The sequence below is a fragment of the Garra rufa genome, chromosome 2 (genome assembly GCF_049309525.1).
Source record: "Garra rufa chromosome 2, GarRuf1.0, whole genome shotgun sequence".
Classification (NCBI taxonomy): domain Eukaryota; kingdom Metazoa; phylum Chordata; class Actinopteri; order Cypriniformes; family Cyprinidae; genus Garra; species Garra rufa.
Genome location: NC_133362.1, coordinates 26,622,991 through 26,649,443, shown reverse-complemented (window position 1 = coordinate 26,649,443; position 26,453 = coordinate 26,622,991). Strand labels below are relative to the sequence as shown.

Below are 26,453 nucleotides of genomic sequence, written 5' to 3'. Positions count from 1 at the left end.
ATGCAAAATTTGTCGTTTTTTGTCTAATTTTTACTGATGTAAACTTGTCACAATAAACTGTCCACCACACAGGCAATACATTAAAATTCTAAATTGCTTGGAAGAATTTTTAAGAAATTCTAATTATGTGAATTGTAGAATTAAGCATTCTTAATATTCCTAAATGTAGAATTCTTACATTTTAAAATCAAAGGTTGATGATGTTTTTAAGATTTGGGCTGCACGGTTAATGTACTACTGAATACATTGTTCTTCTAATATTCATATAGAAAAGGACTTGGTGAGCAAGAAAGGGCGCAAAATTTTGCCAAACTTAAGTTAATAGGTTAATAATAGAGCAGTATTAATGAAGATATTAACCAAATATATCACTTACTTAACTGGAAATGATAAGAACAAACACAAAGATTCTTATTCTTATTGTACACTCTTCTCCTTGATTTGTTATAACTTTTGTCAGTCTATGTTTTCCCGGTTCCGACCGATTAGTACACCCCAAAACATAATAATATTTGACCATTTTCAGCAGCAATAATCAGCAAAACATGCACGTTTTGTTCAGTTGAGTGGCATTGTTTATGTTCAGTGCCGCCAATATAGCTAATTGATGAAGAAATTGTTTTTAGATATTTGGTTACAAACCAGAAAAAAAACTGCAAATTCAGTTTTTTTATTCAAAGGGGTTTAGATAAAACATCTCAACACTTTAAAACTCACACCCTGCGTTTATAGATGTTTCAGATCAACACCTGTGCCAGATATACATGATGTTATCATCGTCTTCTGGCACAGGTGATATATAGTATTTCAACGAGAGGAAGTGAACAACATTAAAATCTTAAGTAGGTGAGAGACTGCAACATTTGTGAGAAGTTCCTGCCAGCATCTTTGGAAGCCGTCTCCTTACAAAGAGAATGAATAATTTGTGTTGGTTGCTTAATATTTGATAAGCTTTCTGTAGAATCATGTTACTGTCTAGTGTGGTGAACAGGCACCCAAAAGATTGGTGGAGAAACACTGTTTGAATGCGTTGTCTTGTGAATAATTTGACAAACTAACACATTTGACATTGGTGACCTTATAGGATTATCAGGTTGTTACATATAGATCTATAGGCCAGGATACATCTGTATTTTTACAGCTCTTGTAAGCACTGATAATGCCATTAAAAGTTTGTACGCAGTTAGTAAAGCCTTTTTGTAGCACTGCAATTATGCCAAGACATGATTTGACTGCTAATAAGATGCTATTATTCCATTTGTCCTAGTGTCATTTGCTGCCACTTCACATTTCACTGCTATTGAGACAATTGTTAACCAAAAATTAAGCCTTGATGTTTGTAATTGTATGCTCTTAGGCACGTTCTTTGTTTTGCATATCACTCAAATTGGATAAAAACAGCCAGGAATGGGTAAGAGAGCAAGAACAGGCATATGACAGCAGATGGAATGAAGCACTGGGCTCTGGTCGTGGACAGAGGAAGTGCTCTGAGTGGAATTAAAACCGCAGGCTTCCCATTCATGGTGGAGTGTTGAGCGCCTGAGCCACTCGCATCCATTGGATTGAGGGGATTACCATATTAATAGTATCCTCTGTTTTTAAACAAGAGGTTATACATACTTTGAGACTAATTATGAGGTCATGTGTCATCATTATCAGTGACACAGGTGAATGATTCCAGCAAATCATGTAGAACATTGCCATGGTATAACTGGTTATATTGTGTTTTACAACTTGCATTTTTTTATTATAATATTGAATGTACTTTGCCTTTGTTTTGTTGTTAGGGGTTGAAGAGCGTTGCGCTGAAACCCTATTGTAATTGTTAGAATGGCCAAGGATCAGCAATCTCCAAGTAAAACTAATCAGGCAGACCAAATCATAAGTCGTAGTGACTTGAAACTTGGAGGGATGGTAGTACTCCCACCGTCTACAACGTCACCAAGGCTCGCCACAATCAGCCTGACGGGGGCGATACAGCGTTCAAAAGTATGAAACCGCTCATAGCTTTAAACCTGTTTGTCACAGCCTGAATTAAGTGTCTTATGTCATCGGAATCCTTGGCTCATGGAGGACAAAACGCATGCCGCAGATACGACGAAATTTTCGGGTTTTGCATTTTCCTAAAACCTACTTTTGCGAACTAGTCCTAGGTTTTTTGCCCATTCAGATTCTCTGGAGATTCTCTGGAGATTGAATATCAATAATTATAAAAAGTTACACTTTCAACTCTCTTTCGCAAAGGGATGCCAAAACGTTTGAGAGAGGCAGGGCTCCCTTACTACAACAGCTAGAACTTTTGAACGGAATGAGATATCTTTGCAATATCAATGCGTATTTAAGAGCTGAATCTGAGGTCACATGAAAAAAGTCGTGGAGCTTGGCTACCAGGTGATGTTATAAGATGAAAAATGGCCAAAACTACACAACCGTTTGTCCTATTGACATGAAAATTGGTACACACTCTTTTGGTCCAAAGTGCCACAAGTGGCTGTAAGAACATTTGCGTATCTCAAAAAACATGGCTACCATAGGCTGATGAACTTTGAGCACCTAGGTTAACAGAGGTCGATCGGAACAAAACTTGGTTGACCTGTTTGACTCACGGCCCTAAAGGTCTGTGAGAAATTTGAAAGAAATCAGCCACTTGGGGGGCGATATCGCATTTTTCAAGGGCGGAAACGATATATATTGTATATTGCACGGTTTTTCACACATACACACGATATCCATTTCATATGATAGACTTCCTTATTCCGAAAAACTTTGCCTCTAGAATCACTGCTGTCAATCAAACCATTTGTTAAAGGGATGGTTCGGAGTAGAATTGACTTCATTGCTATGCACTCCGAAGCCCATGTAAATACCCATGTAAAAGTCCTCCTACTACATCTGTGTGCATGTCAACTTGTAGGAGGACTTTTACGTGCTTTTTTCAAACCAGGGAAGTGACGTCGACGTGTCGCCATTTGTAGTTTTTGAGACTAGTAGGGATCGGCTAAAACATGTTTTTAAAACACTCATGGTGGACTTACAAATGTTCTGATGCAGCGTTTTGTGAGTACATAACCTATTTACACTACTGCACAAGTTTGGTAAGATTACTTGCACGTTTAGTGGTGCAATTTACGAGATACATCACATGTACCATTCACTGCTGTTACATGCAATTTGAAAAACTCTAATATCTCCATAAATGTTTGACTAAGGTAAAAAAAACTTTGGATGGGGTATTTACAAGGGCTTCGGAGTGCATAGCAATGAAGTCAATTCTACTCCGAACCATCCCTTTAAATGATTGAGAAAATGTAAATGTAAAAAAACTTTTGCAAACTAGTTCTAGGTTTTCCACTCAATCTGGAAAAAAACTATCCAGTACAATTCACCGAACTCTCTTGGTCAATAATTATCAAAAAATGTTGAAATTTAGCCTTTGGGAAGCTATAATGGGGTTGTTTAGAAAAGGGGCCTGTCCAAATATACTCAAAAGCCCATAAAGCCTAAACGAAAACTCAAAACATCACGAAACTCTATGAAATATTTAATTCTATATATACCATATATATACTATATATACTTCTGCACAACACAACTGATGGTCCCAACCCCATTTATAAGGCAAGAAATCCCACTTATTAAACCTGACAGGGCACACCTGTGAAGTGAAAACCATTTCAGGTGACTACCTCTTGAAGCTCATCAAGAGAATGCCAAGAGTGTGCAAAGCAGCAATGAAAGCAAAAGGTGGCTACTTTGAAGAACCTAGAATATGACATATTTTCAGTTGTTTCACACTTTTTTGTTATGTATATAATTCCACATGTGTTAATTCATAGTTTTGATGCCTTCAGTGTGAATCTACAATTTTCATAGTCATGAAAATAAAGAAAACTTTGGTTCAAAGGTGTGTCCAAACTTTTGGTCTGTACTGTATATTTTAATCTCTTGTTAAATAATCAAAAACAAGGGTTTGGTTTTACTGTATTTACATTTATGTATATAATAATACAAACTAAATATAAATTAAACAATTGTGTTCATTGCATATAAAAAAAACAGTTCAATTCCTCTTTAAAACTTAACAGAAAGAAAAAAAAAAATAAAGAAAACTGCTTTGTTTACCAGTAAATATTTGTTGGTGAAACTCCATATGGTCTTCCAACACTGTATTTATTACCTTTTCTGCAAGTTGCTTCATTCAGTCAGTTGTTTCATTAAAAAATTCTGATTCATTCAGGAATGAAAAAGTGAGTCATTGAATTATTCACTTGGCTGATTATTTCCAAAAATGTTGAAAAATGATGCATCACTAGTGTGTTGCCTGACACGGGACAGTTAATATGCACAAAATACACAAAGTTATTGGCATTATAGTGTCTAAAACAACCTCATGGCAAAATGTACCTTTGGGAACTTTTTTGCAAGCATGAAACTTTCAGCTCTTTTATTGTGAGTCATGTTTTTTACGGGATTCGCACCCAAGGATTACACATCTCAAGTCCAATTCCGTGCCGGCTGAGCTAGGGAGAAAGCTTGTTACATCTGAAAAACAAAACATGGAGCTAAAATCAAAACGGTGTACAAAAACGATTATAAGTGCTCGCTGTTTTACCGCCTCTAGTGTTTATTTCTGTTGAAAACGGCAGTGATATGTACTTATTCGTACGTATTTCGCATTTTGCCAAAAAGTTTCCACAGGTACATTTTCGTCATGAGATCAGGTAGGTCTAAAATGCTTAAAAATGTAAAATGTTATTGTTTATACTATGCTCGCACTTGTGCTGTTGGTCTGAATATGAATGTGTTTTGGTTCCCTGCCGCCTCAGACAATGATTGAGGCGCCCTTGACAGATCATACATCACATCCACTCCCATCCAAATCATTTCAATGTTACACCAGGTTGCTTAGCAACCTTCATCTAGCCCCATACTTTCCTTCTACACAGTTGACTGCGGCGTGGCTTTGAGTGGCTCTTGAAGTGTGCGCGAGTCCGTATGCTTTGTTAGCGCTACAGAATTCAAGGTCTGTGTGCACAAAGCAGCATGCTAATGCAAACAAAAAGTTGAACAGACCGTCTCTGCTTCAGATTGTGTTGTGCTGACAGATTTTTCTTTTCACCTCTTGCTGCTTTGACAGATTGTGGACCAGCTGGCTTGAGGTCAGTGTTGGGAAAATATCTGCCCCAATGAGAGTTCATAGTTTGAGTGGAGATCATATTTAGACAGAACGTGACAATGCTATGTCAGTGCTTAAACGTTATGCATTTAATTTACTTGCCATGTAACACATAGCTGGTACGCTTAACATGATGGACCTTCAGATAATGTGTTAATATTGTGTTTTTCAGATCGCTGTGAACTATTCACCTCACAAGAGAGTGTGAAGTCCAAGTGTGTGTGTGGATGTGTATGGCTTGGCTTGCTTTATGAAGGCTGTGCTTGGTGGTGTTGCTCAACACTGAGATTTGGGGTCCTCCATCATTAGGGAAGCACTTGAAATGTCTGGATTATCATAGAGCCGTTTTTAGGTGTGGCTGAATAGTCTACATCCCCTGACAAAATTATCAGGCACCAGTCACATAACTGAGAGGTCTGAAACAGTTGTCTCTGTCTGCATGGCAAGTGGGATGTCTACGATCTCTGTTGGTTAGAATAATATTGACAAATTGTTTGCTGGTGAGATTTTCAGTACTAAATATCTTTATTGCAAAAACAAATGACTAAAATATCTTTTCTGTGACAACATTTTCAGTAGCGACAGTAATGTTTTGGTAGTGACCACATTACAGATTTTTTTTTTAAGTAACGTTTATGGTCTTTTGTGCCTTTTATTGTGAGAGGGCAGTGGAGAGATGACAGGAAAGTATTCTGTGGTGAGAGGGTAGTGGGATCAGCAAAGGACCTCAAGGCAGGAATCGAACTTGGGTTGCTGGGAGCGCACTTGTGCTATATGTCGACACACTAACAAGACTATCGGCGCCGAACACATCAGAGATTTTTAACCCACATGCTAAAACACTACTAAAACATACTAAAAGACAAAAAATTTGCATAACTGTACTACAATTTTGTATATTTGACACTGTAGTGCAGTGTCTCTTGAGATCAGCCGCGGACAGAAAGGATCAGCAACAGTATAATGTAGACCAGAAAGGCCAATTGCTGTATTAAGTCCTCAGTCCTCGGTACATGCCGGTACTTGTTTTATATGGATACGATCATTAGATGGTGCGGATGAAAACAGACATAAAAGTTTAGTGAGCACACCTGCGGCTCCTGCCAGGCCGCCTGCTGGCTCCGCCATCTTTACCGATCTATCATACCATTTGGTCGTGACTGTTTTGGTAGTGACGGTTTTATTCGATAACACCCAAAAAAACTAAGATGTCACTACCAAAACTTAACCAAATGTTTGGGTCGTGACTGTTTCAGTCCTGACACCCAAAAAAACCAAAGATGTCACTACCGAAACTTAACCAAATGTTTCGGTCGTGACTGTTTTGGTCCTGACGGTTTTATGGGATAACACCCAAAACGACAAAGATGTCACTACCGAAACTTCACTAAATGTTTCGGTTGTGACTGTTTTGGTAGTGATGGTTTTATGGGAAAACACCCAAAAAAACTAAGATGTCACTACCAAAACTTAACCGAATGTTTCGGTCGTGACTGTTTCAGTCCTGACACCCAAAAAAACCAAAGATGTCACTACTGAAACTTCACCAAATGTTTTGGTCGTGACTGTTTTGGTAGTGACGGTTTTATGGGTTAACACCCAAAAAAAACAAAAATGTTACTATCAAAACTTAACAGAATGTTTCGGTCGTGACTGTTTCGGTCCTGACGGTTTTATGGGAAAACACCCAAAAAAACTAAGATGTCACTACCAAAACTTAACCGAATGTTTCGGTCGTGACTGTTTCGGTCCTGACGGTTTTATGGGTTAACACCCCAAAAAAACAAAGATGTCACTACCGAAACTTCACCGAATGTTTCGGTCGTGACTGTTTCGGTCCTGACGGTTTTATGGGTTAACACCCCCAAAAAACAAAGATGTCACTACCGAAACTTCACCAAATGTTTCGGTCGTGACTGTTTCAGTCCTGACGGTTTTATGGGTTAACACCCCCAAAAAACAAAGATGTCACTACCGAAACTTCACCAAATGTTTCGGTCGTGACTGTTTCGGTCCTGACGGTTTTATGGGTTAACACCAGAGGTTGCTGTCCGTCATTTTGACAGATTACACTGCGGGTGATCTGTTGTAAATTATAACTGTAATTCCCACCCCTGTCCAGTTGGTGGCGAGCGCGCTCCATTGTGGCAGCAGAGCACTGGATACAGAACAAAAACTAAACTGTCACGAGGAATCTTTTGATACGCGCATGTGAGCACCCAGTATAAACTACAGCGGTCTCACGCCACATTAAAGAGCACCAAAACGGTATTTATTGCTTGAATTTCCTGATGAAATAGACAGAATTTGAAATCTGAGACTTTTTCATATTGAAAGTAAGAAAGCACAGAGCTTAATCGCTTATTGTGATTTATTAGTTATGCACACTACTGTTAATTCGTGAACTGAAAACAGCAAGATCCACTGAGATTCTTCTGTTCTCTTCATAAATAAGTGCATAAACCTATACAGTATGCTCGCCCTGTAGGTTCATGATTAAAAATGAAAATGTGAACAAAAATAAAAGCAATTAAATGTGTTATTATAATTAAAATATGAAAATTAAAATGACGGGTAGTAATAGATTATGACGGAATTTTTACAACCCTATCCGTCAAAATGACAGACAATGTGGAAGTCTAACGCAACCTCTGGTTAACACCCCAAAAAAACCAAAGATGTCACTACCGAAACTTAACCAAATGTTTCGGTCGTGACTGTTTCGGTCCTGACGGTTTTATGGGATAACACCCAAAAAACTAAGATGTCACTACCAAAACCTCACCAAATGTTTCGGTCATAACTGTTTTGTTAGTGACAGTTTTATGGGATAACACCCCCCCAAAAAACAGGGTTGTCACTACCGAAACTTCACCAAATGTTTTGGTCGTGACTGTTTTGATCGTGTCTTTTTTTGAAAAACCCCCAAAAACCAAAGATGTCACTACCAAAACTTAACCAAATGTTTCGGTCATGACTGTTACGATAGTGACTGTTTCGGTAGTGACAGTTTTATGGGATAACACTGAAACCAAATGATTCAATCACGACTGTTTCGTTAGTGTCGTATTTTTGGGATAACACCTAAATAAAGAATGATGTCATTACCGAAACTTAACCAAATGTTTTGTTTGTAACTGTTTTGGTCACAATGGTTTTATGGAATAACACCCAAAAAAACAAGGTTGTCACTACGTAAACTATGATATTATATACATTAAGCTTACTAATATTTAGATATTATTGTGGGTTTCAATAGATAGTAAAATGATCTTAGTAAACATTTAAAATTTGAAGACTTAATTGCTTTTTAAATGTTTTTTGGTTGTGGAACAGCAGTTTGCACCAATTCTGTAGAATGGCCCATATACAATAGCTTACACATGTTCTATCATTAAAAAAAGAAAACCTTATTAAGTAAAATTGTATGATCTTTTTTATGATTTTTAGTATTTCTTGATTTTTTATCATTATTATTTATTCATTTTTTTTAAAATCATGGATGCTTTAATATGTCATCAACCCCTATGTGTCACATCCTGAGCTGTTCACTTAGGCGCCGAAATCAGTATCCCCAATCTCAGTCTGGTCCATTTTTATTTTTATTACCTACGAAGTAAATCGCTACATGCCTTATGAGCTTTGTCAGTCATTCGATATCAAAGGCCGCCCTGTTACGCACTGCTTTGTATCCCAAGTGTGAAACTCATTATCATTGCCCCATCTGTCCTTCTAGAACATCCATGCCTCACACAAAGGCTTTTTTTTCTGGCTTGGGCTGCGGTTGATGCTGTGCATGCGCCGCGTGCCGCGCGCCCCTCCGTCTGTGGCTGCCTGTTGTCCTGGTCAGCAAATGCCTAGGTCTGTGAGGGCCAGACCTGGAGACTTTGACTCATCTACACAGCTGTGCACTAGAACATCTTCCAGACATAATGGGCTTCTGTATTCCATGATGTAACATCAGTTATTTTAAATGTCACTCTATTATCAGATGGCATGAACGCTGACTGTTTTACTGTTTGTAGCTCTCAGTAGCCAGACTAATAGTGGTGTTCCGTAGTGGTACGGAAATATTTCATTAGTAAAAGGCCAGGCGATTGTGAATGGAATCTCTAATGGTTGTTAATTTTAGTAATTGGTAATCTTTGCTTAGGAGCAGTTTGTTAATCATGGAAAATACAAACTATTAGTATTGTAGCAATTACACTGCTTTATTTGTACTCTTACACTCTTAAATAGGTTCCAAACGGGTGTTTTTGCAGTGATGCCATAGAAGAACCATTTTTGGTTCCCCAAAAAACCTTTCAGTAAACAGTTCTTAAAAGAACATTTTAAAGAGCATTTAAAAAATAAAAATCTAAAGAACCTTTTTCGACTATAAAGAAACTTTCCTGCATTTGAAAGGTTCCATGGCTGTTCAATTATTTTTAAAAGTGTACATTACAACATGTTGCAATTTACTATGTCGTTGTCATAGAATGTGTAATAAATTATTTGTTTATATATTATTCATTTTTGAGAGTTGTTTGTCATCTTTTTTGGGATAGTTCACCCAAAAATGGTAATTTACTTAGCCTCAGGTTGTTCTAAATCTGTGTCTTTCAGCTGTTGAACATAAAATAAGAAAAAGAAGAAATTGTTGAAAAAAGTCATTATTTTTGTTTTCTTTGTGCACAATAAGTATTCTCGTAGCTTCATAACATTACGTTTGAACCATTGATGTCACATGGACTATTTTAACAATGTCCTTACTTTCTTTTTGGGCCTTGAACATGTCAGTTGTGTTGCTGTCTATGCAGGGTCAGAAAGCTTATGGATTTCATCAAAAATATCTTAATTTGTGTTCTGAAAATGAACGAAGGTCTTACAGGTTTGGAACGACATGAGGGTGAGTAATTAATGACAAAATTTTCATTTCTTGGCGAACTGTGCCTTTAAACTATTGACCAGTTCACATAAAAACCATCATATAAACACTCTAGAGACAGTCCATGTTAATAGAAGAATAAACTCTTGACATTGCAAGACAGCAAGTTACTAATCATAGGAACAGAATTGATGTATATAACTGGCAAACAGTCAAGAAAGGCAGCTATAATTATTCATCTCCCTGTGCATGCTGGGAAAAGGACATATTGGAGTAAACCCCTGTGACTGTGTATAGGCCAGTATGAAATGCATTAATTCAACTTACCAGCTATACTTAATGGTTCAGCTTCAAAAATCTTATTTTGTAATAGAAAATCAGTTTTGATATGCATTTGTGTTCCTGAAAGCCCACAGGAGTTCATAATAGTGAGCAAAACAAAATAAGCACACAAATCTTTGATTTAGGGATGCTCATTTCGGTTAATTTTCCTGACCGACAACCGCTGCTCGTTATCCGAACATTAACCGTTAACTGATAAAATTAGAATAATAAATTAGTTTAAAATAAAAATAAAACGCACGAGTATATGTGATGATGATACATTAAAAATACAAGCAAATGTTTTATTTTAACGTGCAAACAGCAGCATACAGAGCAACAACAAAAACTGTATTGACATACTTAAATTATCACGCATCAGCAGCGCTTCTGAACAGAGAAAATCTGAATGAAAAAAAAGAATAGGATATAAATAGGCCTACACTAAATATGTATAAATTAAATAACTACCTAATTAAGATGACAAAACTAAAACACACTGAATCCTTTTATTTAACTGTACCGGTCTTATTCTTCTCGTCGGACATAAAAATATATAGCAGGCCAGCCGATACCTCAGTGTGCCTAGTTTTTAACATGTCCACATGCTGTACGGATAGGCAGGACCGCTGCCTGTTAACTCTTAGATCCGCAAAAAAAACACCATCACAAAAACCCTTTCAATTTGCGGTTCGGGACTTCCATCCACTGTCATATGCGTGTGGAGAAGCGCGTGTTTTACAGCGTTCAGCAATAGCCAATCACAGACATGTATGTTGATTTGATTATCACTGTGGCCAATCAGAGGAGGCTATGTTACAATCCACTCACCAACCAAAGTGCCGGTTTCAGTTTTGCTGAAACTACACTTTCGCGAACTCTCTTATTAAAACAAAGAAAGTGTTGGCATTATATAAATAAGAGATTAATTGTGCAGTGTAAAGGTTATTTTATTACTTTTTAATAACTTTATGAGATTGCGATGAACTACTCTAGGATGAGTGATAGCTTTCCAGTGATTGTAACGGGAGCGCCTATTGCGCACTTTCTAGACTAAAAATTCATTCAGAATTTGAATACATTCACTCACGGATTCACTCTCTAATAACCCAATAACGCCACTTGCCATTGAGTTGCATATACTACATCTGTTTACTAAGTAAAGGTGAAGCGAAATATGTCTGTACAGCCACACTGCACGTGTCGACATGCGCACGTGAGTAAACAGATAACTTACAAATAGCATTATTTCTTTCACCATGCAGCAAACGTAAAAAAAAGAAAAAAAGAAAAAAGAATAGAAAAAAACCCTTTTAAACCGTTTAACTGATAGTAATAATCGGTTAAAATTCTTACTGTCGGTTAACGGTTAAACGGTCAATATGAGCATCCCTACTTTGATTATTAGCATTAATAATCAGCATTATCGACATCTGTGTTTATTTTGAGTTATTAGCTCCCTTTTCAGTTATTAATTATCTTTCCAATTATTCCGTAATATAGCTGAGAGGTTTATCTGACATTAATGTCATGCTCTGAAAAAAGACATGTGTGGAAGAATGGTGGCTGAGGCAAATACCACGGTTGAATACATTTCCTTTTATGATGCCATTGTTTAAATGTGTTGAGAGTAGGACAGTCTAGGCTTCTGTCCAGTGTGTCTGCTGAAGATGTTTATGGTACTGATGGGCTATTCTCAATTAAACACCCGCGGTTGTTCTTCTACAGCGCTGCTCTCAAACCATGTTTGGAGCTGTTTGCTGTGATCCTGGTGAGCTTTAGTCTCTCTCTCTCTGCCCCCCTCTGCCATTTGTTGACAAAGCAGAAGTCAAACTGTGTTACGTAAGAGCCCCCCTCCCCTTCGACCCCTCGCTCCAGCTACAGCAGGCCCCTTGTAGATCTCCTTTGTGTATTAAAGCTGGACTCTTTAAAAGCTGTCACAGAAATAAAATGAGGCAATCCCCAGAGATTCTTTGGGTGGAATATCATGGTACTTTTTCTTGTGTCACCCCCTTTATTATTTTAATAGAACTGGCATAATGGAATGGAAAACAGTGAGGGATGTGTACAGTACATGATGACCTTCAGCTGTGCTTTAGAATCTAATGCTGTGACTTATTAACTTTTCTGGATGTTTTCATTGTTGGAGAGTTCTCACAGATTTGATGTGAAAAGTCTTTTATTGTGCCTTCAAAATCCGGAATATCTGGCTGAATTTCACAGCGTTTTGCCAAGTTCTTAAAAGGCTTTCAGCAGCATTATTGATATGCAGGAAATTTTAGACGTTCACCAGACCGAGGTGTCGCTCACAGAAATTAGCCAGTGGAAGGGAGGAAATTTAGCAAACAATGGTCACCAAAGGAACTTTTTTTGTTCATAAGTTGTCTAGACTGTAAATAATTACCCAAAAACGTGCTTTATGTAATGTCTGAATTAATTGTTTTTATTAGTGATTTTTTAAATGTTAGCAAACAATGTATATGTAAGATTATAATCAATAACATACCATTTAACACCAACCTAAATCAAACAAAACAAACTTCAAATAACCACCACTTTTTACAATGTGTTTTTGATAGTATTCTGAATTAAAAACAGACTGTGGCTTGAAAATGGGGCGAGTAGAGTTAGTATGCTGTGATAATTGCAATTAAGGAAAAAAGCAGCTTGAGGTATTTCTAAAAACTGTACATTTAAAGGGATAGGTCACCAAAAAAATTATGTCATAAATTACTCACCCTTATGTCATTCCAAACCCGTAAGACCTTTCATCTTCGGAAAACAAATTAAAATATTTTTGATGAAATCCAAGAGCTTCCTAAACCCTGAAAAGACCGCAACACAACTGACACGTTTAAGGCTCAGAAAGGTAGTAAGGACATCATTAAAATAGTCAATGTGACATCGGTGGTTCAATTGTAATGTTATGAAGCTATGAGAATACTTTTTGTGTGCAAAGAAAACACAAATAATGTCTTTCACATGTGTCGTTGTACTCTTGCGAAACTGACTCGACTGATGTCCATGTCACATGGACTATTTTAACAATGTCCTTACTACCTTTCTGGGCCTTGAACTTGTCAGTTGTGTTGCTGTCTATGCAGAAAGCTTTTCATCTAAAATATCTTATTTGTGTTCCAAAGATGAACAAAGGTCTTGTAACGACATGAGGGTGAGAAACTAATGACAGAATTTTCATTTTTGGGTGAACTATGCCTTTAACAATATTCAGTTTTACTATAAAATTACATGAAATGTCCTGTTAGATCTATTACAGTATTACAGTACTTCTACTGTTCAAAATTATATATATATTGATATATATTTACAGTCACTGTAAAGTTTGTCTTTATAAATAAAACATTAATGTTTTGTATTGGACTTTCAGTGAGCTAAAATGTACAGAAATGGAAGAGACTCCGTGGAGGAATTGATTTATTGAGCTGCTAAGTGCCCCTGCAGGACGCCCCTTTTCTCACCAGTAGCTACATGAGCCAAAACTGTGGACCTGAGAGTTACAGCCTGGCCTTGAGTGAGATTTGAGCCAGTGTTTTGGTTCTGAAACAAAGACTTGGACCCATGTCTGACATGAGCCTTTCCACTGTTGCTCTGTTTTACAGCTTTGCCCTGAGAAGGCAGGCTGGACCAAGTGTAACGGTTGCCAGGCGCATTGCAACAAGTTTACAGCAATTTGTCTGTTCACACTATTTGTCTGTTTGAACACAAAACTGTTGCATGACATGACAAAAAATACAGGTGATTTAAGATATTTGATGTAATGTACAGTTATAAGGGAGTGTGATTATGGACAATGGAGGCCGTTTTTTGCGGTCGTGGCTGGCTTAGACAAATAATAGGATTTAAAGGATTAGTTCACTTCCACAATAAAAATTTCCTGATAATTTACTCACCCCTATGTCCTCCAAGATGTTCATGCCTTTCTTTCTTCAGTCAAAGAAAAACTAAGGTTTTTGAGGAAAACATTCCAGAATTTTTCTCTATATAGTGGACTTCAATGGGGATTAACAGGTTGAATGTCCAAATTGCAGTATTAGTGAAGCTTCATCTACATGATCCCAGTTGAGGAATACATTTTTTTTGTCACATTACTCAAGCCTGCATCATCTGACTCTCATCTGGTCCATCACAGCACACATATATAAGGTCCTTCAGTACTGTCACCAGCTTTCGCATTGCTCAATATCTTATTACCCTCCTCCATCCCCAACTCCTCCCTTTAAACTCAGATTCTGCCTTCTGATTCTCTTTGGAATATGACTAATTTCAAAAATGTTTACATTAATTCATTGAACATTAATGATATCTGCAATACCTTTATGTCGGTTCTGTTCTGTTTACCCTAGGGGGGTTATTGCTGCTCTCCTTGCTCTTATCCATGCTGGGCTGCATGAATGCACAGGGAGTTATTGCCCAGAACAGAACCATACCGCCAATCCAAACTGTATGCTAATTGTCAGTCATCTTTGACGATAGTGGTCCTGACAAAAATGACAGATTGTTTCGCTACAGATAAGACCCTTATTCCTTGGCTGGGATTGTGTAGAGCCCTTTGAAGTTGCATTGAAACTGCAATTCGGACCTTCAAACAGCTGATCCCCATTGAAGTCCACTATACTGGGATGTTTTCCTCAAAGACCTTAATTTCTTTTCGACTGAAGAAAGAAAGACGTGAACATCTTGAATGACATGGGACTGAGTAAATAATTAGGAAATTTTCCTTCTGAAAGTGAGTTTTTATTGTTTTTTATTTTGTTGTGTCATTCTTGGTTAGGACATCTTTTGTTTAAAAGTAATTTCCTAGGATATTTCTAGCATGCAATCTATGTGAATGACTATGTCGGATCTATTTTATTTTTAGCAGACTGGACGGAGACTGCAATCATCATAAGTGTTTTTAATACACTAGAGTGGCCTGAACTGTCAGTCTTCATGCCTTTGCCCTTGATATGACCACCCAGGTCACTGTTTACTGTTAGGAAGCTGTGTCTAATCCAACTTGGCCCATGCCCTATTCTGATACTCCTCAATCAAACAGTCAACAGTCCGTACTTTATCACATTAGTATGACAAACGTCCAGATTTATAACATATTTGGTCTAATATCTTGCAGTTATCTTTAAATAGTTCATAGCCTCATGAGGTGCTTGGCATGCCAGACAGGGATGGAGAGGTGGATGGAAAGCAGGATGCTGTAATACGTTCATCACATCATAAGTAGGTGCCACATTCCCAGGTGGCAGGTGCTGACAGGTCCATCTTGGTAGTTAAAAGAGGCAAAGCATTGTTAAAGTTCAGTTCTTTGAAGAGAACAGAACACCATAGTCGGGATTTGTATGATTGGCCGCAACAAAGGACATTTAAAAGGACGCCCTCAGTGTTTGGGTATTTGTTAGGTCTTTAAACCAAGCTCGGCTGAGGTTCTCTGAAGGTGAAGGTTCTCTATAGGTAAGCTGATATTAACAAGATTAATGTGCAGTAATCTGTTTATGGCTTTGGGTTTAGTTACTAAAATGCCTCAAAGCTTAAGTTAAATCAGTATTATTAGCATATCTTGTAGAAAGGCAGCATGCGGAGCAATTCAAAGTATTAAGGATCATTAAATCGTCTGACTCTTGAATGATGGATTGATGCATGCAGCTGTTATTGTTGGACCTGTTTTTAAATTTACAACGGAAAATGCTTCTACTTCAGAATGCTATATAAACATTTAAAATAAACTGCATATTTGGGTATCATTAAGTTACAACATTGCTATTACATAATTGTTCAACAACACTTCCAAATTTAGGATGATATCCATTTTCAAGTGAGTAAAGCTGGTGCTAACAGCCGATTCTGTAAACATCTGAAAGAATCTCCTATCTATATATTTTTGTTTTATATATCATATACTTTCATTAAGATATAGGCTCTATTAAGTGATCTTTTAAGTGAAGTTTTATTATTAACTGATTTCTTACAGACATTTTTACTTTAGGCTATGAGACAGAACACACTGCATAGAGACAGATGGTTAATGTTTACATTGGGATCCATTAGAAATGTTACAGGAATATCTGCAATTATCCAGGACCTCTGTTATATTTTTATAAAAGCTTTCATTTGGCAAATTGTAATTAGTTTCTAAAATACTAATCATTGTCTAATTTGGCAGACACTTTTATCTAAAGCAACTTACTCATTTGTTACAGGGGATATCCATTGGCAGCCACTGAAACATATACATTTGCATTGACCCATATTTTCTTACTCAGCCAATGTTCTGTAACAGTTTGTATCTTGTTTCAGCGTTAACCACAGCCATAGGTGTGACACATTAGTTAGACGAATAGTCAGTCTCCTCATGCATCAGCACCCTCACACTTACCATATTAGTAAGACTGTTTGCTAACGTTATTCCGGGCGAAATTTCACAATCCAGCCAATCAGATTGTTTTCAGAGTTTAAATATTTATATTCAGAGCCATTGAGATCAGGCCTAAATATACTAAGTAAATCAAGCAAGCAACTTCAACAAACTGAGCAATTGTTTTTTTTTTTTTTTTTTTTTTTTTGGAGTGATCACTGTTTACTTGTCATGCTTTTTGCTAGGGCTGTGCAGTAAGACGATATATTGCGATGGCACGTGATATAATTTTGGTCATATCACCCAACCATATTTTTTTCACCAGCTTTTTTTGCCATTTTACGACTAGTTGAAAGCATGCTAAGGAATAAATTTGAGGTGTTGTTGTTGAGTTGCTGAAATCTTGATTGCCAGCCACTCAATATTCTTTGTTCTCTTTCCTAATGGCATGCTGAGCAACTGTGTTCCCTGTCTCAGCATCTCCCTTCATCTCTCCTTTCACCCATTTTCATTTGCAGGGCTCTCCAGCAGAGGGCACAGGGAAATTTGATGCAGCCCCTGGTAAGCGTGCCACACTTTCAATATCTCCATCAAGTTTCTACATCTACACAAGCCTGGCTGGCCTTTATTTACGATTATATGGGCATGAATGAAACATGCACATATACAGTTGAGGTCAAATATTTTACATACACCTTGTACAATCTGCAAAATGTTAATTATTTTACCAAAATAAGAAGGATCATACAAGATGCATGTTATTTCTTATTTTGTACTGACCTGAATAAGATCTTTCACATAAAATAATTTATTATTTATAAAAATAAATGTATAAATGATTAATATTGTGATGTTACCTGAATGATTTGAATGATCAACAGCTGTTTTTTGTTTTGTTAAGCGATAGTTGTTCATGAGTCCTTTGTTTGACCTGAACAGTTAAACTGCCTGCTGTTTTTCAAAAAAGATGCTTCAGGTCCCACAAATTCTTTGTTTTTTTCAGAATTTTGGTGTATTTGAACCCTTTCCAACAATGACTGTATGATTTTGAAATCTTTTCACACTGAGGACAACTTAGGGACTCATATGTAGCTATTACAGAAGGTTCAAACGCTCACTGGTGCTTCAAAGGGAAACACAATGCGTTAAGAACTGGGGGGTGAAAACTTTTTGAAATTGAACATCATGATAAATTTAGCTTATGTTGTCTTCGGGGAAACATGTAAGTATCTTCTGTAGCTTCTGAAGGGCAGTACTAAATGAAAAATATATGATATTTAGGCAAAATAAGAAAAATGTACACATCTTCATTCTGTTCAAAAGTTTTCACCTCCGGCTCTTAATGCATAGCATTTACTTCTAAAGCACCAGTGAGCATTTGAACCTTCCGTAATAGTTGCATATGAGTTCCTTAGTTGTCCTCAGTGTGAAAAGATGGATCTCAAAATCATACAGTCATTGTTGAAAAAGGTTAAAATTGACAAAAATGCTAAAAAACCAAAGAATGTGGGACCTGAAGGATTTTTCTGAAGAACAACGGGCAGTTTAACTGTTCAGGACAAACAAGGGACTCATGAACAACTATCACTAAATAAAAAACAAAACAAAAATACAACAACTATTAAATATCAAGTGTATGTAAACTTTTGAACAGGGTCATTTTTTTATAAATTCAACTATTATTCACTCTTGTAATAAACATATTTTATGTGAAATATTCTATTCAGGTCAGTACTAAATAAAAAAATAACAATCATTTTGTATGATCCCTCTTATTTTGGTAAAATAATTAACATTTTGCAGATTCCACAAGGTGTATGTAAACTTTTGACCTTCACTTGTTTTCTCAGCACACAAGTTTTAAATCTCTGCATATAGTCTCATATAGTGCACTATATGATATCGTTCAAGCCTATTTTAAAACACTGCATTAAGTAATACCTAAAAGACAGTAGCAAGGAATAATAGCTGTCTAATGTCTTGATGCAGGAGGCTCATGAGTAAGCAATCACAAACAGACTCTCTCTGTCTTACTCTCTGGCTTGAGTCATTGTTGAATCAGTATTCTCACTGCCAGGCCCCCTATTTCCTTCCGTTCATCCATCTTTCCTTGATATTTGTGCCAGCCTTCAGAGAACACTGTGATTACAATCTTCCTAGAACTTAAAAAGCCCTCGGGACTCTATATGACCATTATTAGAGCTGTTGTTCTCAATAAAGTCTAACAATAACTCAGTAAAAGTAAGCAGTGGTTCTCAACGGCTGGGTCACGAACCAAAATGCCACAGAGAAGGTTACAAACTATATTAAATGCAATTATAATAGCTTTATTTAGTCTCTTTTTTTGTTCCACACCTAACTTATGGTTATGTGTGTCTTGCAGCACGTCCACCCTGTCGGCGGACTGTATCTGCTGTGCGAGTAACACCTTTGAGGATCATGAAGAGTTCGCCTGATCTCGTGCCTACTGGTAAAACCAGCATTTGTAGGATTTAGGGGATTGTGAGTAATCTAAAACTTTATTTAGTGCCTTGAAAATCTTTCTTTGCTTATGTTTTTTGCAGAGCTGGACCCTTCCCGTGTTTGCAAGGGCAAGGGTGCTGTTACTCTGAGGGCCACACTAGTGCACATCGATGATGAGGATGGCACAAGCCAAGAGCTATCCAACAACTCTGCCAAAAGTGAGTCGGAAATGCAGGATTTGTCAATAAGAGAGTGCTTTGAATATATTGCACAAAGCAGGACAGTGCCAGACTAATTGTTGTGTGCTGTCATAATGTTACTTATGTTATGTTTGTAGATGCAGATAATGTGCACTAAGAAGTGCTTTATTTTTTTCTGTACCCCCATTAACTGGAAAGATCTCTGTTTACAGGAACAATTTCTTGCTTGAGCTTCCTCCTTTCCTGTTGATGAAAGGATTTATGTTTTGAGAGTCAATGGGGATGATGTGGTTATTTGCTAAATTGCACAGTAAATTATACAGACAAATTTGTATATTTTGTAGAACGGAGCATTGTTTAAGAGTCAAATTCATTGCTCAAATAGCTTTGAGTGAATGTTCATATTTGCAGGGAATAATCAAAGACGTCTTTTGTTCACACCCACTTTGAGCTGTGGAAACGGAGACCTTGAGCGTGGACGTTTTCACCATGTCCATGTTGGGGCTATCCTGGCTCACAGCCAGCACTTGGGAGAGATGCCTTAATTGTTGTTGTGCCGGAATAAAAAGGCCATTGGAACAAACACTTCTTACAGTGGGTTCAATGGTCTCCTTGTTCTTCTGACAAAGTTCAGAGAATCGTTTTTTTCCAGTCATAAATTAGCGTCTCTGTGGATGAAGACTTTCTGTGGGGTTCACTTCTGACAGATTCTGGCTGGTGATTCGTTTAATAGAGGATTAAGGAATTTGTTGTGGCATAAATTGTGGTTAGTTCTGAAAAACGAACAGGTTTGCAGCCAAAAGGAGGCAGATTTGTTTCATGTTTATGCCTTTTTGGGTTTTAAAAGGTACCTTGGAGATTGCCTGATCCTTTGAGAATCCAAACTGTTTGGATTTGTTACAGGTGGATGGCTTGGTGCGGTCAATGGAGATGCCACAGAAACAAGTCTGGCTGAGAGGAGTGTAAACAACACCAGAGCTGATTTAAATTCATCTCGAGTCAATGAGACACCAACAAAGGTGAGTCACCATGTCTGACTCCGTTTCTTTTTAGCACTGCTTTACTTTGCTTTCTTACAAAAATGCCATTTAGAGATTGAGGTAAGTGCTAATTAAACCGCTTGATCCCAAGATCTGAGAAACTCTTCAATCTTAAAATCATTTAAATGAGTGCAGTGAGAGAATGTAGTCAATATTTTATTAATTTGCATTTTGTATTATCATTTATAATGGTATTGATCCATTGTGTTCAATTATGTGTCCCTAAAGGTACACTAGGGAATTAGCGGAGAAAATTAATGTAATTTCTGCATATTAACTAATTTTTAACTAATTATTTGTTTAGCAAGTTTTGTAATTGTTACCTAAAACTATTACTGATAAAATAATAAACTTGTTATTGGAAATAAATCTGGAATAACATACAAATATTACAGTAAAATGCTTAGAAAAGTTAGTAAGTTGAAGTACTAAAATTACTAAAACGTTAAAAATAAATTAAAGCGTTAACTCTTTACAGTAAGGTCTCATTTGTTAGTTAAACTTAAACATTAGTTAAACTTAAACTTAATATTAACTAACATTAATAAATTCTAATAATAATATACGTAATTTATGTTATTAAATTAAACCTTGTTGTAAAGTGTTACAAAGTTTACACGCACCTTGCAGAATCTGCAAAATGTTAATTGTTTTACCAAAATAAGAGGGATTACACAAAAATGTTATTTTGTATTTAGTACTGACCTGAATAAGATATTTCACATAAACAATGTTAACATATAGTCCACAAGGAAAAGTATATTTATAAAAATAACCCATTCAAAAGTTTACATACACTTGATTTTTAATACTGTGTTGTTACCTGAATGATCCACAGTTGCTTCAGGTCCCACAAATTCTTTGGTTTTTCAGCATTTTTGTGTATTTGAACCTTTCCAACAATGACTGTATGATTCTGAGATCCATCTTTTCACCCTGAGAACAACTGAGGGACTCCATATGCAACTATTACAAAGGGTTCAAACACTCACTGATGCTCTAGAAGGAAACATGATGCATTAAGAGTCAGGGGGTTAATGAATAAAAAATAAATAAAATAAAAAATAATTAGCATTTTGTATGATCCCTCCTATTTTGGCAAAATAATTAACATTTTGCAGATTCGGCAAGGTGTATGTAAACTTTTGACTTTAACTGTAAATTGAACATTTTAAACTAATTTAAGGAACTGACAAAAGCACATAACAAAATTACTAAAACTTAAATTAAAGGAATAGTTCACTCAAAATGGAAGATTTTGCCATCATTTACTCACCCTTATGTTGTTCCAGGACTGTATGAATTTCTTTCTTCTGTTAAACACAAATAAGATATTTTGAAGAATGCTGGTAACCAAACAGTTGCTGGTAAGCCATTGACTTATGTAGTATTTTTTGCATACTATGGGAGTCAATGGCTACCACCAACTCATTAGTGAAGTATCCCTTTAATATGAAAACTGACCATATAAAATATATTAATATTAGCAATTGTATGTAAATAAGTACTATAATATTCTAAAACTGGCTAAGCATTATATAAATTTTAAAAATTCTATATTATTTGTCACTGTCATCAGTAGCATTGCAGAGGAATCTTTGCAGCAATTGTTTGCTTCAGAGAGAAGTTTGGTGAAGCAAATTTCATGCAAATTTCCCCTACAAGGACTCCTAGTAAATTCAAAGTTTTTGTATTTCACAACCAGTATGTGACACTAGAGTGTCTGCTTTTGTGTGTTCTCCTCAGGTGGACTCACCTGTAAGTAAGAGTCAGTCTCAGCTCATGTCCTGCCTTGATCAGCCGAGCGCTATTATCTCATCAGCCAAAGTGTCCTCTTCATATCCCCCCACCAGCAGCGTCAACCCAACAATCGTCTTGCTGCAGCACAACAGAGGTAAATAACAGCCTCTCAATACTTCTGGAGAGATCAAAAGTCAAGTATCAAGTGCAATTAAAAGCTAAATGCTTTCATGATATCTCTTATGAGTTGGGAGTGTGTGGTTATGGTAGTGGAGATTAAACATTTTGTGTAAAATGTTTCAAAAGTTTAAATTCAATATGATTCTTAAATAAAAAGAGAGGACCTTTATCCAACACATTAAATAGATTAAAAGCGACAATATATTCTGTACATTAATGAAGCCTGATCAAAAAACATGTTTTTTCACAAAAATATTAAGTAGCACAACTGCTTCCACAATGATCATGCTCAGCAATTTCGGATACCTCATATTGATTACTTTTTATTTTTATGTCAGATAGGATGCAAGCAGTACTTTAAAGCATCAACTGTCATTTTACTCTAAAAGTTGGCAAAAAGAACTAAATCCTTCATAAAGCTGCATCAGTCAGAGCCACACGAAATGTAGCTTTAGTTACGGTATTCAACATTCGTTAAAATTAATGAGGAGAAGCATTGTGAGAATAACAGAAACTTGTTTGTTTCCAACAGGATTAAAATCACAAAGTTTGTCTGTGAAATGCAAATGTATCTGGCTTTCCTAAGAAAAATAAATCCTGTTCAAATAGTTATTCCTTTAAATCATTCAGTGATTCTTTTGATGATTTTGTCCTAGATTGGTTTCAGTTGAACGTACCAAGCCAGTGTGTGTTTTATCTGGACGTTGTGTTTTTAGAAGCTGCGGCGGAGCAGGGCAGTGGCCCTAATCGGAGCCCTGCTGTCAGCCTGAATAAATCTTTTTCTGAGACTCCAGCCGACCTGGAAGGAAAGAGAATGAGACTGTCTGAACATTCAGCTGTCTCGGCACCCAGAGTCCCAGTACGGGTAAGAAATGTCCAGTTCTAGTTCTCAGGACACACCTGTGCAGACTTTGACTACACAACTATATCCAAAATCCTATATAAATAAAACACCATCTGTACAATTCTCTCTTCTAGAACACAGAGTTGTCAAAGGACTGGTACAGAAACATGTTCAAACAGATTCACAAAGTTCCAGGTAAAGATGCACCTTGGGAATCAACACTTATTGTTGTGTGTCCAAATCTGAATATGTCCAGGTCACATTTCAGTCATGTATCTGTGTGGGTATTCATCTTTGTCAGTGTGTGTTTTGTCTTTCACTCACCTTACTCAGAGCCTGTCGAAGAAAATCCATATCGTCCCACCTACATATTTCCAGAGAGCAATGACAGGCCACTGAAAACCAGAGGTACCTTAGTAGTAGATATAATCTGATATTTATGAACTTCCCTCCATGTCACTCTTTTCTGTCTGTCATTAAGCAACACATTTATCCCTGTGTATGTGCTGGGTAACTTCATATACAGTACAGTTAATGAAAACCAAAATAAAAGTATATACACTGCTGTTCCAAATTTTGGAAATGTTTTTGAAATAAGTCTCTAATGCTCACCAAAGCTGCATTTATTTGATCAAAAATAAAGTAAAAACTGTAATATTGTGAAATATTATTACAGTTTACAATAGCTGTTTTCTATTTTAATATATTTTAAAATGTAATTTATTTCTGTGATGGCAAAGCTGAAGTTTCAGCAGCTATTAATCCAGTCTTCAGTGTCTCATAATCCTTCAGAAATCATTCTAATATGCTGATTTATGCTCAAGAAACTATGGAAGCCCGTTTCCACCACAGCAATTCTGAGAAATAAACTCACAGTTCTGAAAAATAAACTCGCAATTCTGAGAAATCAGAAATGCAAGATATAAACTAACGATTCTGACTTTATAGACTCGCAATTCCGCAATTCTGAGTTTATAGCAGTTCTGACTTTATAACATGCAATTTTGCGTTATTAAGTCAGAATTGTGAGATATACACTCACCATTGAGAAAAAGAAAAAGTCAGAATTGTGTGATATAAACTCACAATTGTGATAAAAAAGTCAGAATTGCATGTTTATAACTTGCAATTGTTTATATCACGCAATTCTGATGAAAAAAGTCAGAATTGTGAGTTTAAATCACAAAATTATATAACTCATAGTTGCGTTTATATCTCGCAATTCTGAAAAAAAAGTCAGAATCGCAAGTTTTTATCTCACAATTCTGACTTTATAACTCGCAATTGTGAGTTTATGTCATGCAATTCTAAAAAAAGAAAAATTGTGAGTTTATATCTCGCAATTCTTATTTTATAACTCACAATTGTAAGTTAATATCACGCAATTCTGAGAAAAAAAGTCCGAATTGTGAGTTTACATCAGACAATACTGACTTTATAACTCAAAAGTTGCGTGTTTATATCTCACAATTCTGAAAAAAGTCAGAATTGCAAGTCTTTAACTCACAGTTCTGACTCGCAATTGTGAGTTTATATCTCGCAATTCTTATTTTATAATTCGCAATTGTAGGTTAATATCACGCAATTCTGAGAAAAAAGTCAGAATTGTGCGTTTATATCATGCAATTCTGACTATATAACTCACAATTGTGTTTATATCATGCAATTCTGAGAAAAAAGTCAGGATTGTGAGTTTATATCATGCAATTCTGACTTTTTAACTCGCAATTGTGAGTTTATATCACGCAATTCTGAGAAAATTCAGAATTGTGAGTTTGTATCACGCAATTCTGAGAAAAAAGTCAGAATTGTGAGATAAAAAGTTGCAAGAAACATGACTAAGAAACAATTTATTTGAAAAACTGTATAAATGTCTTCACTGTCAATTTTGATTAATTTAGTGCATCCTTTCTAAATAAAACTATTAATTCAGTATAATTATTCAATTATCGTTTACTTTTTATTTTTTAATCTTACTGACCCTAAACTTGGCTGAGAATAGCCGCAGTTTAAATAATAAGGTGTTAAATGCGCCACTGGTTGGCTCCACCGTGTTTCCATTCTGCAATGGAAGCTGATTTATATGTACACGGTGTCAACAAATTGATTGTCCTAAAGAGGCATCACAGCACCCAAGGTGAGCTGTGGCAATAGAGCTATTTTCAACGCACTGAGAAAACCAAATCACCTTGTATTTAAAACTCACAGATTGATTACCTCCATTTTAAGAGCTTTCATACCTCTGTGATGTGTTTCGTGGACGTGCTTTTAAAGAACCATTCTCCTGAATTATTAAAGCAGTCACAACACACACCTAATGGGCTTCGTGTATCCATTGGATTCTTTAGAATGCAGTTAGCAATGCCATTTCAATGCAGGTCGCAAGTATTTCTTAAATAATCATCTTTGAAATGCCTCCTTTCAGTAGATCGTGGCGCAAATGTCTTGTTTGTACTGTATGTTACCAGCTAATGGAATATTCCAGCATCAAAATAACACACAGCTGTGGTTATAGTGCCATCTACTGGTTGGATTCGTCTGTGGAACTAAAGTGGCCTTGCCTTGGAGCTGCTGTTTAGTTGATAATGGACTGCTATATATGTCCCACTAATCCCTGTCATTTTCACCTAGTATATTTTAGATGTTTAGAATACCTCCTGAGATGCTGCTTTAGAGCACAGGCTATACTAAGAAGAGCACAACGAGAAGACAGGTCACAAACTACCCTAGGAATACATTTAAAATGTGAAATAAATATATTGTAGGTTTCACAAAAATGTGTTTTATTTGTACCTAATAAGTATTTTCTGACTCTTTCAGATGACAGGACGTCATATTCTGTTGAAGATGGTAAGTGTTTTTGTTTTAATCCTGTGACAGGAAGTTAAAACTACACTATGAATTCTAATGGAAAGTTGTGTTTCAGTGCGGGCAGTCCCTCGCTCCAAGAGTGCTGTCGACGTGGGGAGCTCCAGAGGACAGCTGCCTGTGCCAACACGCACATCTTCCCTAAAACCTCAAAGGTGAGCCGTGACACTATGAAGCAAATGTTATGATTTATGAAGGAGATTTCATTGACTGAAGTCCTGAAACTTTCATATTAGAGTGTGAAATCTTGCACCATGCTAGTGTTGCTCAACATAGAGATGATGACATTTCTTCTTCACGAAACCTCAATATGTGAAACATAGAATTTTAGCATTTGTCATGCTGTCTTAACAAGCATGTGTTGGCTTAGGAAATGTTGCTGTTTGG

General features: G+C 36.5%; 1 protein-coding gene and 1 long non-coding RNA gene across 4 annotated transcripts in view; one reads left to right on the top strand and one right to left on the bottom strand.

Moving 5' to 3' along the window:
- The window catches only part of LOC141325368 (uncharacterized), a 31,762-nt gene extending 7,600 nt beyond the window's left edge, over window positions 1-24,162 (bottom strand). Inside the window, exons 1-4 of the long non-coding RNA XR_012353766.1 lie at window positions 23,523-24,162; window positions 23,032-23,153; window positions 22,191-22,312; window positions 21,711-21,747 (exon numbers count right to left, since the gene is read on the bottom strand). This is a non-coding gene — a long non-coding RNA (uncharacterized lncRNA). The remainder of the gene's footprint in view (window positions 1-21,710; window positions 21,748-22,190; window positions 22,313-23,031; window positions 23,154-23,522) is intronic.
- The window catches only part of LOC141325364 (sorbin and SH3 domain-containing protein 1), a 73,984-nt gene that overhangs the window by 1,357 nt on the left and 46,174 nt on the right, over window positions 1-26,453 (top strand). For all 3 annotated transcript variants that reach the window (XM_073833979.1, XM_073833978.1, XM_073833977.1), the window contains exons 2-11: window positions 17,250-17,292; window positions 19,115-19,201; window positions 19,296-19,412; window positions 20,298-20,413; window positions 22,181-22,328; window positions 23,071-23,219; window positions 23,333-23,393; window positions 23,532-23,606; window positions 26,019-26,048; window positions 26,125-26,221. In XM_073833979.1, coding sequence (XP_073690080.1) covers window positions 19,171-19,201; window positions 19,296-19,412; window positions 20,298-20,413; window positions 22,181-22,328; window positions 23,071-23,219; window positions 23,333-23,393; window positions 23,532-23,606; window positions 26,019-26,048; window positions 26,125-26,221 — 824 coding nt within the window. In that variant the 5' untranslated portion in view covers window positions 17,250-17,292; window positions 19,115-19,170. The remainder of the gene's footprint in view (window positions 1-17,249; window positions 17,293-19,114; window positions 19,202-19,295; window positions 19,413-20,297; window positions 20,414-22,180; window positions 22,329-23,070; window positions 23,220-23,332; window positions 23,394-23,531; window positions 23,607-26,018; window positions 26,049-26,124; window positions 26,222-26,453) is intronic.